The 16,112-nt window shown below is 43.4% G+C and overlaps 1 protein-coding gene across 3 annotated transcripts in view; it reads left to right on the top strand.

Moving 5' to 3' along the window:
• The window catches only part of CCNY (cyclin Y), a 231,046-nt gene that overhangs the window by 170,039 nt on the left and 44,895 nt on the right, over positions 1–16,112 (top strand). For all 3 annotated transcript variants that reach the window (XM_004091187.3, XM_030798703.1, XM_030798702.1), the window contains exon 4: positions 8,386–8,486. In XM_004091187.3, coding sequence (XP_004091235.2) covers positions 8,386–8,486 — 101 coding nt within the window. The remainder of the gene's footprint in view (positions 1–8,385; positions 8,487–16,112) is intronic.

Below are 16,112 nucleotides of genomic sequence, written 5' to 3'. Positions count from 1 at the left end.
AAACTTTATTATTTTTGGTTACAGAATGGTGGTTTTCCAGCCCTACCATACTTCCTCTCCCTTTGTCAGTAGGTGTTCTGCTTCAAGAGAGAGCCTTCTCTTCCCATCTGTCCATCTGTCTGTCCATCCAGCCATTTTCAGTACAGATTTCTGGATTTCTGTTTTTCTAATGATACCTAGTTCATGCTTGTGCTTAAATATTTTGATGTTCATACTGTTCTAGATGTGGGTAGCGGCAGTCTTTTGATACTGGTTTTGTGTTCTTGTGACATGCTCCATCCTTTCGTTTTGTTTTGAGAACTCCTTTGCACAATAAGATATTCCAGGCTCATCTTGTACCTCTGCCTCAACCCTGGATAGCCATTTCTCCAGGGAGTCCTGATTCCTTTTAGTGGCAAACAGTGCTAGAACCAAGGTCTGGACACCATGTGTGCTCATTGCTGCTGGGGTGCTATTGCTTCTAGGCCCATTTAGCAGGTGTAGCTAGGAAACAGACATTTCAGAAATCATGAATTCATACTGTTACTTTAAATTTCCAATTCCAGTCTATCCCGTAGGGTTTTTTCTTGACCTTGGCCTTTGACTTTTTAGTTTCTAATGAAAAACTTATTTTCCAATTAAGTTTTGTTGATATACAATTAACATGTAAAATTTACCTTTTAAAAATATACAGTTCAGTGGTTTTTAGTATAACCACAGAGGTGTGCAACCGTCATCACAGTCAATTTTAGAACATCACCCCCAAAAGAAACCCTGTACCCATTAGCAGTCCTTCCTACTCCTTCCCCTCCCCCACTAGTCTACTGTTTGTCTCTGTAGATTTGTCTATTTTAGATATTTTATATAAATGTAATCATATGATACATGGCCTTTTGTGAGTGGCTTCTTTCACGTAGCATAATGTTTTCAAGGTTCGTCTGTGTATCTCAGAACTTCATTCCTTTTTATGGCCAAATACATTTCTACAGAGCAGAATTCTACCATAAAGTTGGCATTTTCCCAGTTTTTGTTCTGAGATCCTAAGTTGGCTTATTTTCTCGCTTTCATAGAGAATGATTTGGTTCACCTGGGTTCTTAACTCCATGGGTATTTGCCTTCTACTTTAGTCTTGTTGTAAATAATTGATCCTGCTAAAAGCTGTACCCTTTTTTGGGGGATGGGGGTAGGGGGACAGAGTCTTGCTCTGTCACCCAGGCTGGAGTACAGTGGTGTGATCTTGGCTTACTCCAACCTCTGCCTTCCGGGTTCAAGTGATTCTCCTGCCTCAGCCTCCTGAGTAGCTGGGATTACAGGCTCCTGCCACCACGCCCAGCTAATTTTTGTATTTTTAATAGGGACGGGGTTTCACCATGTTGGCCAGGCTGGTCTCAAACTCCTGACCTCAAGTGATCCAGCTGCCTCGGCCTCCGAAAGTGCTGGGATTACAGCCATGAGCCACTGCGCCTAACCTGCGCCTTCTTTTTCTTTCTATGGAACATTAGTTTGTGAACACTTTGAGGTCAGAGAGGAAGATTTTTTTCTTATTTTGCTTTTTGTCTTTGTGTCTCTGCGACCCCTGGTGGTCCTGGAAAAGTGATAATGGTGCTTTCCTCTCTCCCAGCCGGGTGCCTTCCATGCATGGGCATCCTCCTGTGAGCACAGCTGCTCTTGCAGATCAGTGCTTTGGGTTTCACAGGCTTCAGAATCCCACACAAAGTTCTTGAATTCCACTCCACCCTGTATTAGCTGTGTGAATAAGGCAAAGACACTTCTGCGAAATGAGTGGCCTTTATGGTTTCGTGGAGACTGTGAGCTGGGAGTTCAGCAGGTGGCAGGTGTGATGCTGCAACCCAGCCTGCCCTCCACTTCTGCACTCCAGCAGGCCTTTCGTTCATTCCTAGTCAAGGAATGCCAGTGCAAGTGTCCTTTCTCTGTGGCCCGAGGAGGCTGCAGACCGAAACCTGCCTCCTCTATCAAGGTCATAGTTTGCCCTCCTTAAGATTAAAAAAAATTGTGGAGCTTTCATATTTAGAGATTTCATTTATATCACTTCTTTTCACAAACTTTTACTCCTTCTTTTCCTCTAATAATAATACTTTGTTTTATTTATTTATTTATTTGTGAGACAGGTTTCACTCTGTCACTCAGGTTAGAGTGTAGTGGCACGATCATGGATCACTGCAGTTTTGACTTCCTGGGCCCAACCGATCTTCATGCCTCAGCCTCCTGGGTAGCTGGCACCACAGGCATGCATCACCGCACGTGACTAACTTATTTCTATTTTTTGTAGAGATGAGGTCTTGCTGTATGGCTCAGGTTGGTCTCGAACTCCTGGGCTTAATTGATTCTCCCACTTGGGCTTCCCAAAGTGCTGGAATTATAGGCATGAGCTACCATGCCTGGCCCTTACATTATTTAATGCTTTTTTTTTTTTTTGATCCTAACACACCTTTCTAAGAAGAAGTAAGACAGTCATTGAAAATGGGAAGTTAAAGCCTAGAGACTCTTAAGTGTTAAATGACTTAGTATTTATTTAGTTCATCTACGTGCTAAGCGCTTTACAGGTGTTATTCTTCACAGCACCACAATGAAGGACAGGTTCTGTATCTGAATTTTATTGATGAAGATATTGAAGCTTGAGGAGGCTAAGCCTAAGGTGATAGGCTTATACATTTTAATTGATTATGAAAGGGGTTACTATTATTGGTTATTCTGGGACAACAGGGACAAACTACAGCTGTCCTGATCAAGCCAGGATGTGTGATTGTCCTCTGTAAGTAACTTGCCCACGTTTACACAACTCGTCAGTGGCAGAGCTGCAGTCAAGCACTGGCCTTTCTGACTCCACTGTGCTCCTGCCCTGCCTGTCTGGAGTGAACGTGGCTCCTTGATCTGCCTGCCATGCCTCACTTCATGTGTTCTGCACGTGTCAGCATTTCACTGCCCAATGGTGCAGGCCCCTGCGGCCAACTCATTGCCACACAGCATGCCCCTTTCTGCCGTAACACAGCTGCTGTGGCCACACTGTGGTCTCCCTCACAGAGGATCCTGTGCTGTCATGGAGGCAGACGACTTCCCACAGTTGGGGGCAGTGAGCACTCTAGTCCCGGGATGGAGCTGTTCTTCATTTGCTGATTCAAGAAAATAACAGTCTGTACCTCCAAGACACCTGCAGTCTAGACCTTAGAGACACATAGAAAAGTGAGCCAGAAATGACAATGGAGAGTGACTGGTGCTGTGGAGGGTGAACACGGGCATAGAACACTCAGAAGGGTACAGCCCAGGTGGTCTGGTGGTAGGAAGGCGTCTAGAGGAAGCACTGTCAGCAGAGTGCTGAAGGATGAGTGGAGTCAGGGAGGGGAAAAGGTCTTTAGGGTACTATACAAGAAGGTTTAGGAGAGAACAGCTCAAGGGAAGGGCTGCAGAACCCCAGGGAGAGAGGCACGGACTTGGGAGTCAGACAAACATGGCTTTAAGCTCTGGTGTCTTAGATTTGGTGTTGGAAATGCTACTTCATTTCTCTGAACTCCTTATCTGTAAAATGGGAATTCTGCCTGCACTGCAGGGCTCTAAATGTTTGTGAGCTCTAAATGAATACATGTAAAGTAACCCAGAACACTGTGGGCTCATCTTTGATGGCCATTAAATAAAAGTGGCCGTTGTTCCTTTCATCTTTGAATTATGTCCAAGTGTGGTATGCAGAGAAAGAGGAAGTGAACAGTGAACCTGGAGAGATGGAGAGTTGACTCGTGTGTCTCTCCCCAGTGGAGAACGTCAGAACCATCTAGGCAGGGAGGCAACACAATCTGATTTGTTTTGTATTAAGGTGACAGTAGCACTTGAAGAAGAATGGTTTAGAGAGGAGTGAGCCTCGAGGCAAGGTGGTTACTGCAGTGATACAGGTGAGAGTCCACGTGGCTTTCATATACCAGATAGTGGCTAGAGGGGTGCAGGGGAAAGGATGATGTAGAAGTGTACTTGGAATAGAATCGATAGCACTCGATACAAGGAAACCAACAGAAAGGAAAACAAAATTCAAGAATATTTTGTGGATTCCTGGTTTTAAGTCATTACAGTTGATTAGAGGAACAGATTAGTTTGGCATTTGAGGTACCCATGAGGAACATTGAGATGGAGGGGTCAACCAGGCAGTAGTGAGCTCATAAGAGAAGTTGGGGCCAGAGAGGAGAGATTTGGGACTCAACAGAGGGGGAAGGAAGTTGAGTTAATGAGAGTGGGTGAGAGTCCCCTGGGAAAGTGTTTAGAGGAAGAAGAAAAGACCATTATATTTAAGGAAATTCAGAGAAGCAGAGTCCACAAAGGGACTGAGACTGAGTAGCCAGAAAGATGGGGGAAAGCAAGGAGGAAACCCCAGAAAGAAAAAAGCTTCAGTTCAAATATCAAATTGGTAGGAGGACTGCAGAGGACCCATCTGCATAGTGGACTTAGAGTTTTTTGTGAATGGGGAGGGAGTGTGGAGGTTGAGCCAATTCAGAAAGACATTTTGAAGAAGCCGAGGGACTAATTAGTTCTGGCCTGAAAAGAGTTAGGGCTTCTACTCCAGGTAGGGGGAGGGATGACCGATTTGCCAAGAAAGAGGCAAGAAGGTGAGGGGACGCTGTCTGGTGGTCTCTGGGTTCTGTGACTCAGACTTCCTGTGGGGAGCTCAGCATGGTGATGGGTGGAGGATTTGAGGAGGTGTCGCGGGTGGGAGCAGTTGAAATAGTTGGGAGAAAGATTTGGGGTCATTGTGGAAGGTCCAGTGGAAGTCTTATCCCTGCTTCCTCCTCCTCTTCATCCTGCGCTTTGATCGTATGTTTGTGTGTGCATGTACATGTATGTATCCATGTATCTTTGTATCTGACAGACATCAGTATTGGAATTATCTAAGGGGATAATCTCATTATTTGGGACACATGATAACTCTTCAATAAAATCTTCTTAAATATTCAACAATTTTTGTATATTAGTGGACCTTGATGTAAATCATATTTTGTACTGTAGACATTGTGTGAATACATGGACTAAATGACCTTGCTTCAGTCTAGCTCTAAAATTTGATTATTCTGCATATTCATAACTTAATCTGTAAGGTTCACATTATTTCAGATATATAAATTTTATTTCTTTAGAATAATTCATAATTGGGCTTCTCACTCATCAGGCTCCCCTTCTAAGCAGTTCGTGGTTAACTCTGTAGTATCTGCGCTCTCACCAGGACACTTGCTATTTTGGGGACAGTCTTTCTAAATTGTCTATAGGGTGATGCCCATCCTTTGCAAGTAAAACATTGCCTTAGACATTTCCTTTTATGGTTTTCCAAAATGTTATAGGCATTAGGCATAAAGAACATCCCTGTCGCTTTTTTGACCTGTTTAACGCAGTTTCTACTTAACGATTACCGACAGGTGCTTCCCACACGCTCGCCCTGCTCAAGGTGCTTTACAAATACTAACTCATGCACTCCTTCTGATAGACCCATGAGGTAGGGTCTGTCATTTTCATCTCTGTTTTACAGCTAAGGAAACTGAGGGGCAGAGAGGGAGGCCAGGTAACTTGCCCAGGCCACGCAGCTAGTTATGTCCAAGTCAGATTAACTACCAAGAGTCGTGCCCTGCTGTTTCTCCAGTGCATCACTTTGCTGTGTCATTTACTAGCAAAGATGGGAACCTAAGTGGGAGGGTCTGTGTGTGCGTGTGCATGCACATGTACAGGCATACCAGTGTTTCAGAATCATGGAGCAATACATTAACAAAAACATTTTGAGTAACACCAAGAACTACCTGACACAGGTGTGCTTATGAAAACTATCGAATTAGAATGCTCTGTTCTGTGAGTGATACACCTCTGCTGCTTCCAGAGGCAAAGCATCAGTCAGCTGTTGGATGGTACCACACAGCAAGAGGTGTTGTACTTTCTCTCACCACACCCTGAGAGGACCAGTTCAAAAAAAAAAAAAAAAAAAAAAAAAAACACAGAGACAACCCTGGGGTCAAGAGCATTTGTGGTAGAAGGTTTACAGCTATTTCAGCTTTTTAGTGATGTGGGGCTCAGATCAAGAGAAGTTCACATTCTACGAGTCTTGTAGTCCTGACAGTCAAGAAATGACTTAGTGCCTACATAGTCTTTAGAGTGTTGAGATACTCTGAAACTAAAATCTTTATAACTCAATACTTGGGATCTTTATTCAGTTTCGAAGTTATTACATAGTTTAAAAGCTGGGTTGGCATCCTCCTGGGATCGAGGGCTTTGGCAGATCAGCCCTTAGTTCTGGGGTGCTCAGACCCACAGCTGGGGCAGTCCTCAGGCTAGGGCAGGGTCCCTTTGTGTGGCTGGCTTTGAGTTAACCCTCTGAACCTTAGGGATGGTGCACACAGAGGGGTGCCCTCCCCGTCAACTCACAAAGGTTACTTCCTAGATTATGATGGGACATTCTTTGTATTCTGAGGGGTCCCATGACCCCGTGCATCATTCTTCTTTCCCTGACTTCATGGCTTATATTTTCTTAGGGAAACCATTTATTCTTTGCAAGCCCTGTTACATTTTAATCTGGAAGGAGTTTGCATCAGAGGAAACAATTGAAACCCCACAAGAAACACAAGTGAAATATTATTGTCCTTTTCCTTCATTGTTGGGGTTTCTAAAGTTATCCCATATCTCTAAAAGTTTATTAACACCAGAAAAAATTTAATTAATTACTGACTTTTAATGTTAAATATGGTATCTGTGTTAAACATAGATTTTTGTTTGTAGTAGATTTTACATCTGTAGGAAAAATTCCTTAAGCACTTTTAGTTTATCACCTATGGTAATAGCTATTATTGGAGTCTGAGGTTTTAGTATGTCTTTTATGACTTACATGTGATTGCTACAAGAGTTTAAAAAGAGGAAGAGAATTGGTTTAAATGTCTGGATTTTCTTAATGAAATGTTGTGATTCATTTGATAGATGTTAAATGCCATGTGAAAACTGACATTGGACTTGAGACTTGAATTGCACAAGCGTTCTCTATGCCCTGTCCCCACACAGGCACTTGAGAGTGTAAGCCTAAGGAAAGAACCCTGGGGAGAGGCCTCAGCTTCTGAATTTTCCTGGTTGTGGTTCTTTCCTTCTGACCTGTTTGCTGTTGATGTGAGACTAGGGCTCCGAGGGTCAGGATGCTTCAGCAGCGCAGTGCTCTCTAACTGTGATTTAAGAAATTGGAACCCCAAAGAAGTAACTAGTATCATTTGTTATCTAGTTTAAAGAAGAGATTCTGTTTATAACATTGTTTATAGATTTCTCAGGCTGCCTCACATTTTCCTTACTTTATTACTGAGGAAACTTTATTAAATGGGAGATAAATTTTAAGATACTGAACAGGGCATTTGGTCTCTAACGTTGAGGCTTCCTTTATAAATTAGTGAACTGTGTATACCCAGGGTGTGTTGCAGGTGGGCAGGTCAGGCAGAAGATCGTGGGATCCCCAAGGGATTATTAAGTTTTTTTTGTTGCTGAAAATGACACTTAGACATTCAACATAGCATCAGGCATGTGGAAACTTGTTTGCATAATTTAATTTTTTTTTCTAGTTTGCTTCTGATCAGGAACTATCCAGATTGATATGTACTAATCATATTGGGCAATTGTTGCCAGAAATCTATTTCGTGTTCAACTAGCTGTCATCAGTATGTGCTACAAATTCTATTTACTTCACTGGTACCTTCTAGAAGGAATTCTGTTCTAAAGTTCTCCAAAGAGCCCAAAACTTGTACAGTTACGAAAGAACCTGTCATAAGACCACACAAAGAACTACCTAAAGGTCATTCATTGGTTGTATTTTCAAAAGTATCAGATAATCTTCCCCTTTAAAACTTATTTTGTCCTTAACAAAGCAATATTTTTTCATTATAACTTTACCTGCTGAAATTCAAGCAGATTAACCAGGAGATTCTAAATTAACATTGGCTGCATTTTCCATGGCCCCTAAATCAACTGTATTTCAAGAGTAAGGAAAGTGGGTACAGTGGACATTTGTCTTGATCTTAGTGCATAAAACCAGGCCACCATCTAAATTGCAGGCTTTTGTTAGTGTAGTAGATCCCATGTTTCATACACGCCACGGGGCAGGTGATTTTTGTGGACTCTGAAACATACTTTTTGATGCTTGATTGCAAGAGTTTAGTGTTCTCCTGATGCAGGAAGTTAGGGACTAGGCATGGTCCTGGTGACTTTTATATATGGAAAAGCAAGGAAGTTCATTTTATGAATAAAGTGTTTTTGTACTGTTCTTGGTGGTAATGTTGACATTTCTTGCTAAGACATTTTTCCTCTGTGGTCTTATCTCAAGCTAAGCAGGGGTGATGTTTCTTGGAAGAATTCTGAGCCCTGTGTAATTGCCTTAATCTTGTTGCTGTTGTTTTCTAGCATCCTCCAGGACAAATAGCAAGGAAATACAGTTCCTGCTCCACCATTTTCCTAGATGATAGCACAGTCAGTCAACCAAACCTCAAGTATACAATTAAATGGTACGTATATGGATTTCCTTCCTTCGTTTTTTTTTTTTTTTTTTTTTCACTTAACTGAATGCTTTTTCCTCAACCTGACAGCTAAGCTGGTTGGTTGTGGGGTCTGGGAGTGATAAGATTGGATGGGTGGGAGTGGGGGTAGCACTGATAATTCAGGAAATCTTCTTAAAAAATGATTTTGGTAGTTAAATGTGGGGTATTTGAAATATTTTTACATATTACTATTTACATTAAAAGACCAGAATTTTAAAGTTTTAAATGTAGGTTACTTAAAATGTATTTTTTATTTTTGTTCATACTTTCTACCCTTGCACTTTTTATTGAAGCCATCCTGGCATAACTCCACTAACTTTTTACCTTCTAAATAAAATGAGACTCCTATGTTCCCAGTTGAAGACCCGGGGCTCCAGTAGAAAGCCTGCCTGGCCTGGTGAAGGTACACTTGCCTGGGGTCTGGAGATCTGAGTTCTGACCACGGCTCTCTCACCAACAGGAAGGACATGGGTGGGACCCTTTCTGTGGGGCCTTTAATTCCATATTTTTAAATGGAGTTTACAAGGGAGGAAGGAAGGGGGAGTCTTGGGATAAACTTCTTTCCCTTACGGGGCTTCAGTTTCCCTACTTTAAAGAAGGAGGGAACACTGGTTTTTCCTTTATTGTACCACTAGCATTGTGGTAATAATGACCCTTGGCAAGGACTATAGAGAACTTGATGTGCTTGGGCCTGTGGTCAGCAGCTCAGTTTTAGAAAATCTGAATTTTATCTCTATACTTGTTTAAGAAAGCACACATTTCACAATACATGTCAGCATATGAAATAAGTGTTTAAATTTTAAAGAAGGAGTATTTGTCCATTTCAGTGGGCCAGGTTTTCAGGCCTAGAAGCCCTGTTCTGAGTATGACCACATGTGATGATGAGTTAGGCAGTGAGGACTTATAGCCATCTGTGGTCAGTGTCTGCTCTAGGCAGAAGGTTGAGGACAAGGCCGCTTGGGTGGAGGCTGCCTGTTGGCACTGTGCTTCTCAGGTTCCGTGCTTCCAGGATCTAAATGGCAGTGCAGCCTCTTCGTTACTTCCTCGGCACCGGAGTGCACGGAAAGTGACTAATGGGCATAAACTCATACCAGCAGCACTCACAGAGCTCTGTCTTAGCTCCACCACGCGTGCCATTGCCTGAGCCATGTTTACCCTTGGGCTGTGGTTTACTGAGGGGAAATGGGATATGCAGTACCTTTGGAAGTGTTTTCCAGATTAGGTTATTAGGACTCGCAGAGAGAAGTGGAAAGCCCTGAAGGTCTGTGTACCACATGACTGTTGGCTTCTGCTCAATCTCTGAGGAGCCCAGAACAGAAGCTGCTAACTTCCCTTTAATCCTGGACTCCTCTCATTGGAAGCCAGGGCAGAGTAGCACAGTTTCCCGTCCTGGGGCAGTGGGGGCTCTTGGGATTCACAGGTGGCTCTGTCTTAGTTACTCAACACTTTCATCCTTGGACCACTTAAAATTGCCGCTGGCTGTGACACAGACACTTAGGAGCCTAGTGAGAGAACTGTGTGACAATTTGATAGTTCATTGGTCAACTCTAGGAGGCACAAGCACCTAAGTTAGAAATATGTTGTCTGTGTAAATCACTGGTTCCCGCCCTGGCTGCACCTAGGAGTCACCTGGGAGCTTAAAAACACACTGATGATTGAGGTCTCCTTACAGATCTTGATTGAATCTGGCTGAGGCATACTGTGGGTATCTGGACTTTTAACAGACCTTGATTGAATCTGGGTGAGGTATACTGTGAGTATCTGGATTTTTAACAGCTCTTGATTGAATCTGGCTGAGGCATACTGTGGGTATCTGAATTTTTAACAGCTCTTAATTGAATCTGGCTGAGGCATACTGTGGGTATTTGGATTTTTAACAGCTCTTGATTGAATCTGGCTGAGGTATACTGTGAGTATCTGGATTTTTAACAGCTCTTGATTGAATCTGGCTGAGGCATACTGTGAGTATCTGGATTTTTAACAGATCTTGATTGAATCTGGCTGAGGTATACTGTGGGTATCCGGATTTTTAAACCTCCCCAGGAGAGTCACAGGCAGTCAAAGTTGAAGACCCCAGATGGAAGTGGACAGCTACCCTCCCCTGCCCCACCAATGTCCCCCTGCCACTTTTAAATGAACTGCGGGTTAGAATGTAGAGAACAGAGAAGCTGAAGAGCAGGAACAAGCTATGAGACTTCAGTGTAGATACTGGGCTTCCCTGACCCGAAGACATGGTCTCTGCACTGCACACATCTGAAACTTCTTCAGTCTGTAATTCAGTTGCTTTAAAAAGTATCTTCTTTTTTTCTTTTTTTTTGAGACGGGATCTCTGTCCCCAGGCTGGAGTGCAGTGGCATGATCTCAGCTCATGTAACTCCGCCTCCCAGGTTCGAGAGATCCTCCTGCCTTAGCCTCCCGAGTAGCTGGGATTACAGGTACACACTACCATGCCCAGCTAATTTTTGTATTTTTTGTAGAGACATTTGTTTCACCGTGTTGCCTAGGCCAGACTCAAGCAATCCACCCACCTTGGCCTCCCAAAGTGCTGGGATTATAGGCATGAGCCACAGTGCCCAGCCAAAAGTATCTGCTTTTTAAAATGCACACTGGGAGCTGGGCAGGGTGGGACCCAACTGAAGTAGTGCCATCAGAATCCTTCCCTGGAAATACCAGCATCTCACACTTGGTGTAGCTAAAGAGTCAGAAACATTTAGAGACATTAGCAGGTCCAGTTGAGTTCTTCAGCTAGAGGGTTGACAATATGAGAGGAAAGGGATACTCAGAAGGAAGAGTAGTGAAAAAGATAGGAAGTTGTGAAATCCACATGCCATCCCATTCTAAAATTTTGCCTAAATCTTGCCCTACTCCTGTTCAAAGAAAACTCTTATTTTCTTTTTTGCTTTCTTTGCCTCCTGTTAACCCAGGTCTTGAACCCTACTCCAGACATTAAAACTGATAACACAATCATTAATATTGTAGTTCAGCTTCATGGTGGGCATAAGTGAGCATTTATGGGCCAGAGTTGCTTCCTGAAATCCAGTTACAAGGTTGTAACTGTGAGAAGAATGCCCTAGGTTCTAAACAGCGATTTATAAGCTGATTTTTGGAAGATAATCCACCTGTAAACTGGGGATTGCCAGAAATAAACGTATTTGCAAATTCTAGTTGGGGATGGGGTGGAGGGTTGAATGCTAATCTAACAGTGAAAGAAAAACTATAAAAAAGTTGGGTACTCATTCAGTGCTCACTCTTTCTGTAGACATAATTTTTTATTTTGAGAACTTGATTTTTCTATTTTTCCCCTAAATGCCAACAGCTGTGGTATGAATTTAGAGTTTGTCAGCCACACTTTGTGCCTCTGCAGCCAACCCCTCCCCACCAAATCCTCTGACAAGCATAGGATGATGATCAAAGAAAAGAGCGGAGGGTGGTGGGGAGCCCCTTTGCGCACTTGGCCATACCATCAGGGTCCTTGGCCTCCAGGGCCAGGGAACAGCTAATGCCCATCACAGCCCTGTCTATGGCTCAGCCCCACTGTGCTGCTAGAACTCACCCCCTCTTGCCCTTCAAAGGTTTTAGGATTGTCATATACATTGCTAATTTAGCTCTGGGTAAGAAGACAAATGCAGTGCCAAAAGTCACAAATCCATTTTGTTTTCTTGTGCAAGAAAATAGCATTTACTTCCTCCCCAGCTATGTGGCAAAAGCCGCTGAGCAAACCCTATAGTCCAAATGTTTTGTTCTCTGATAGGGCTCCGGCCCTTCCTTGGTGAGACTTCACCATTTTCTGAGGACTTGGCAGAGCTGACCAAGCCTCTGAAGTTGGGCACTCAGGGTCCCCCAGGTCCCCTGAGTTCTTTCTGTGTCCTAACCGAAAATCAGAGTGCCTTGACCGCTCTCTGGCCTGGTAAACTTGGATTTGATAAGGGTGGTAAGAGCCAGTTAACTCTGGCTCGCCAGGTTTAACTGATCTGGTTAGCCACTCTGGGCAGAAACTAAAGGAGGCCTTAGGCACTTGTCTGGTAGGGTAGACACTGGTTCTGTCTGGAGGTGAGGCAGAAAAGATGAGCAGTGTCACAGCACTCCTCCATCAGACAGCACCTACATGGCTCTTGGGCTGTTCCCTGAGAGACAGGATCATTCTGGCCCTGCGAAGGGGATATGCCTTGGGGTCCTTCACCATAGAAGCCTATAAACAAGGCACAGGCTTTGTTGCACAGATTGACAGTGAGGGTGGCTATCTATGCCTCTGCTTTCCAGGGGCCGATGGCACCCCGTTCACTGCCAGCATGCATGGTAAGCCCCTCAAGACTGTTCCACCTGGATGGAAGGACAGTTTCCCACCTTAGGTCCCTTGGATGGGGCTTCGTGGCTGAAATAGGGGAAGTAGAAACAATGACTGGCACAGCTAAGGTGAGGAGTGCTGCAAAAACAAGGGAACCTGAAAAGAGACCAGAAAGAAAGGGAGATCCAGCAAAATGGGTGTTGAGGAGCCAAATTTGACAAGACCTTCTAAAGACAGGTCCAAAAACAGAATAGACAACCCAGTACAATTCTCCTTAGACTTTTAAAAGTCCCTAAAGCCAGAGCACCAGTTTACCACTAGGGTTAATCCTAAACCCTGGGCACTGCCTCTAGAAAAAAACTCAAGGACAGAAGGTGGTGAGCACCACAACTTCTACACTGACAAGAAAGCAAAGTTTTCCTCAATGTGGTGCCGTTTATTGGTTCCCTCGAAACAAAGAGTTTTGACTCTGGTGGCTCCAGGGCTGAGCGTACTCCATGCTTGCTCATCCTCACAGTGTCTGGGCCCCTGACTTATAAATATGGATCCAGAGATCCATCCACCTGCCTTTGTGAGATGAGCACGCCTCCTGTTACAAATTAGACGTGCTCCACTTACACTGTGGGTCTACTATCAGTCCCAAAACACATTTTGGGGAGAGACACTCTCCTGGGAGCTGCCTTTAGAGGAACGCAGACAAATTCCATCTCTGGGCAAGGACAATAAGAGCCACACTCCAGGGGAAGGCCAAATGAGAGTCAGCATGTGACCCCTCTGAAGATAGATTGTATAGATACACGTCTCCCAGGAAGACTCAGAAAGATAACAGCAGCTACTCAAAAACTAAAGAGGGTGAGGATTGTGCGTCCTACACAGAACCCATACAACAGCTCTGTGTGGCCAATGCAAAAATGTAACAGCACATGAAGGATGATGGTTGATAATCAAAAACTAAGGTGACTCTGGCCTGTGTGGCCAGCATGTGTTGCTGCAGTCCCAAATGTTAGCCCCAAAAGACTGCTTGTTTAGGAATATGAAAGATTGTCCTATAACAAAACTTCTGGAACATACGCTTAGACCCAGAGTCCCAGGACATGTTTGCCTTCACCGGAGAGGCCTCCAGTGGACCCTTCCGGCTTTCCTCCAGGGGTGCTCACAGAGCCCCACTACTGCCTTGGCTTGATGGCCAGAGACCTGGCTGTTTGGGTGAATGCCTTGCATATCGCCTAAAACATTGTATAGATAATATGTCACTGACTTACACAGGTTTGAGTCTTTTAAGAAAGGCTACCCAAAAGGTTTTAAAACACCTACAATTCCCAGAGGATAGGTTATCAACCAACAGAAAGTCCAGGAACCAGGGGACACCATAAAAGTCCTGGACATGGTCTAGTCGGGTGAAGCTGGTTTTTCCAACAGCCATATTTGACAAAAGACACAGCTGCAAACAGTTGAAATATTGAAGACCTTTGTAGAGCCACTAAGATATGAAAGGACCTTCATTTCCACTTGGCCCGCTGTCTCAGGCCATCTTACTGCCCAATTAAGAGGGGGCACAGTGGGGCAGAGATCCGTTTTTGGGGTGATTCCAGCCTCAGGTTTGACAAAAGAGACTGTGTGTAGAGTGAAGCTACAAGCCTGGGCCTGATTCAGTTGTCAGCTGATGGCCTCTTTGGGCAGTCACTTTCTTCAAGACGACTGCTAAACTAGTCCATGGAGCTGTACTGTGCCTGAACCCTCAGCCTGGTGGTCTCACTTCTGGGATATAACCTTGAGTGGAAATTGGCCTACAGAGTGGCTCTACTTTTCCTGGAGGTCTTAGGCCATGATAATATCCGGTCTTGGCTTTAGCTTGGGAGATAGTGATCTTGGGGCCCTGAAGATTCTCGCCCATTCGGCAGAAGCCAGAGGACCTCTTACTAGGGGAATAACAATAATAGTAACTTTTCTTTTAAAAGTTAATATAAGATCATGCTTTTATATACTTTTTTATTTGATCATAATTACAACTGCATAATGTGGGTTGTATTGTTCTAATTTTATAAATGAGGAAATGAAAGCTCTGAGAGGTGAATTAGCACTAATAAAGAGGAAGGAGCCAGGTTCAGAACCCAGGTTGATGTGACTTCAGTCTAGTGATATTTCTACTGCTGTATGCTCCCTCACAGGGGAAGCAAGAACATCTTCTTTCTCAAAGACATTAAACTAATCACATGAAATATTCCTTTGAAATGTAACATTAGATTCGAAGAACAGTCATCACAGCATGACTAGTAAACGAATAAAACTGATTCCTCCCTTTCCCAGAGGCTACATGGTCAAAACAGAAGGGCACACAACCTTATACAAGCCAGAAATCTGGCAGCTACTGTCTGAACCTGAGTTTTTCCCATTTATAAAATAGAATCAGTAACATCTATTTTTTCTTGCAGGACTATTAACATATGTGAAAACACTTTGAAAATCTTATTACTTTTTATAAATTCTGAAGCTCTTTTACCCCAGTTACAATTTCTTCATCAACTTCAATGCTTTTCGAGATGTTAGGAGAAAAAGGATGTATTAGCACTTATTTGCTCATGAGTACTTTCAACTAGGCTGAAGTCATTTGAGTGAAGAGCTCTGGAAAGAGAGAGGTTTGGAAGAATATAAGAGAGTGAGATTAGCTACTGTCATGTTAAGTCACGGGAAAACATCTGAGTGCTTTGGAATCCAAGGTGCATGCTCATGTCTCTAAGCCGGTGTGGCTGAGTAAGCGGAAATGTTCGGGCCGAGTTGGTACCCTGAGAGGATCAGAACACTGTCTGTTGCAGCCAGTTACCTATGTTCCTAGAAGCTTAAAAATAATTTTTGGCCTCCTCAATACATTTTAATGTAAAACAAAAATAGTGGAAGTATCTAGACAGTTTTTGAAAGAGGAAATTTTTAAAAATTGTCCAGAACATGAATACCCCTGCCAACTTGATAGAAGTTTAAAGAAACTCAGATAGAAAAAGGAAAACTTTTTTTTTTTTTTTTTAATTTTTTACCTGTCCAGTTGGAGACCACTTGGGCAAAACATTCAGGTCAGTGTCAGTGAGTGTGAGTCGAAACAGACGCTGGTGGGGAGTCCACTGGTGTAGACTTTCTGCGAAGATGTTTGGCAATATGTGTTGAGAGCCTTACCCTTGTTAATGACTTGAGGTCAAGTGATTCCAATTATAGGATGTATCCTTATGGAAATAATATAGTTGTAGATGGCACAAATATTGGGATGTTCATTATGGTGTTAATTATAATTGCAAAGTATTAGAAACAACCTAAATGTT

This window comes from Nomascus leucogenys, chromosome 18 (genome assembly GCF_006542625.1).
Source record: "Nomascus leucogenys isolate Asia chromosome 18, Asia_NLE_v1, whole genome shotgun sequence".
In the NCBI taxonomy this organism is placed as follows: domain Eukaryota; kingdom Metazoa; phylum Chordata; class Mammalia; order Primates; family Hylobatidae; genus Nomascus; species Nomascus leucogenys.
The sequence above is the reverse complement of the archived record's forward strand: the minus strand, read 5'-3'. Positions and strand labels throughout refer to the sequence as shown.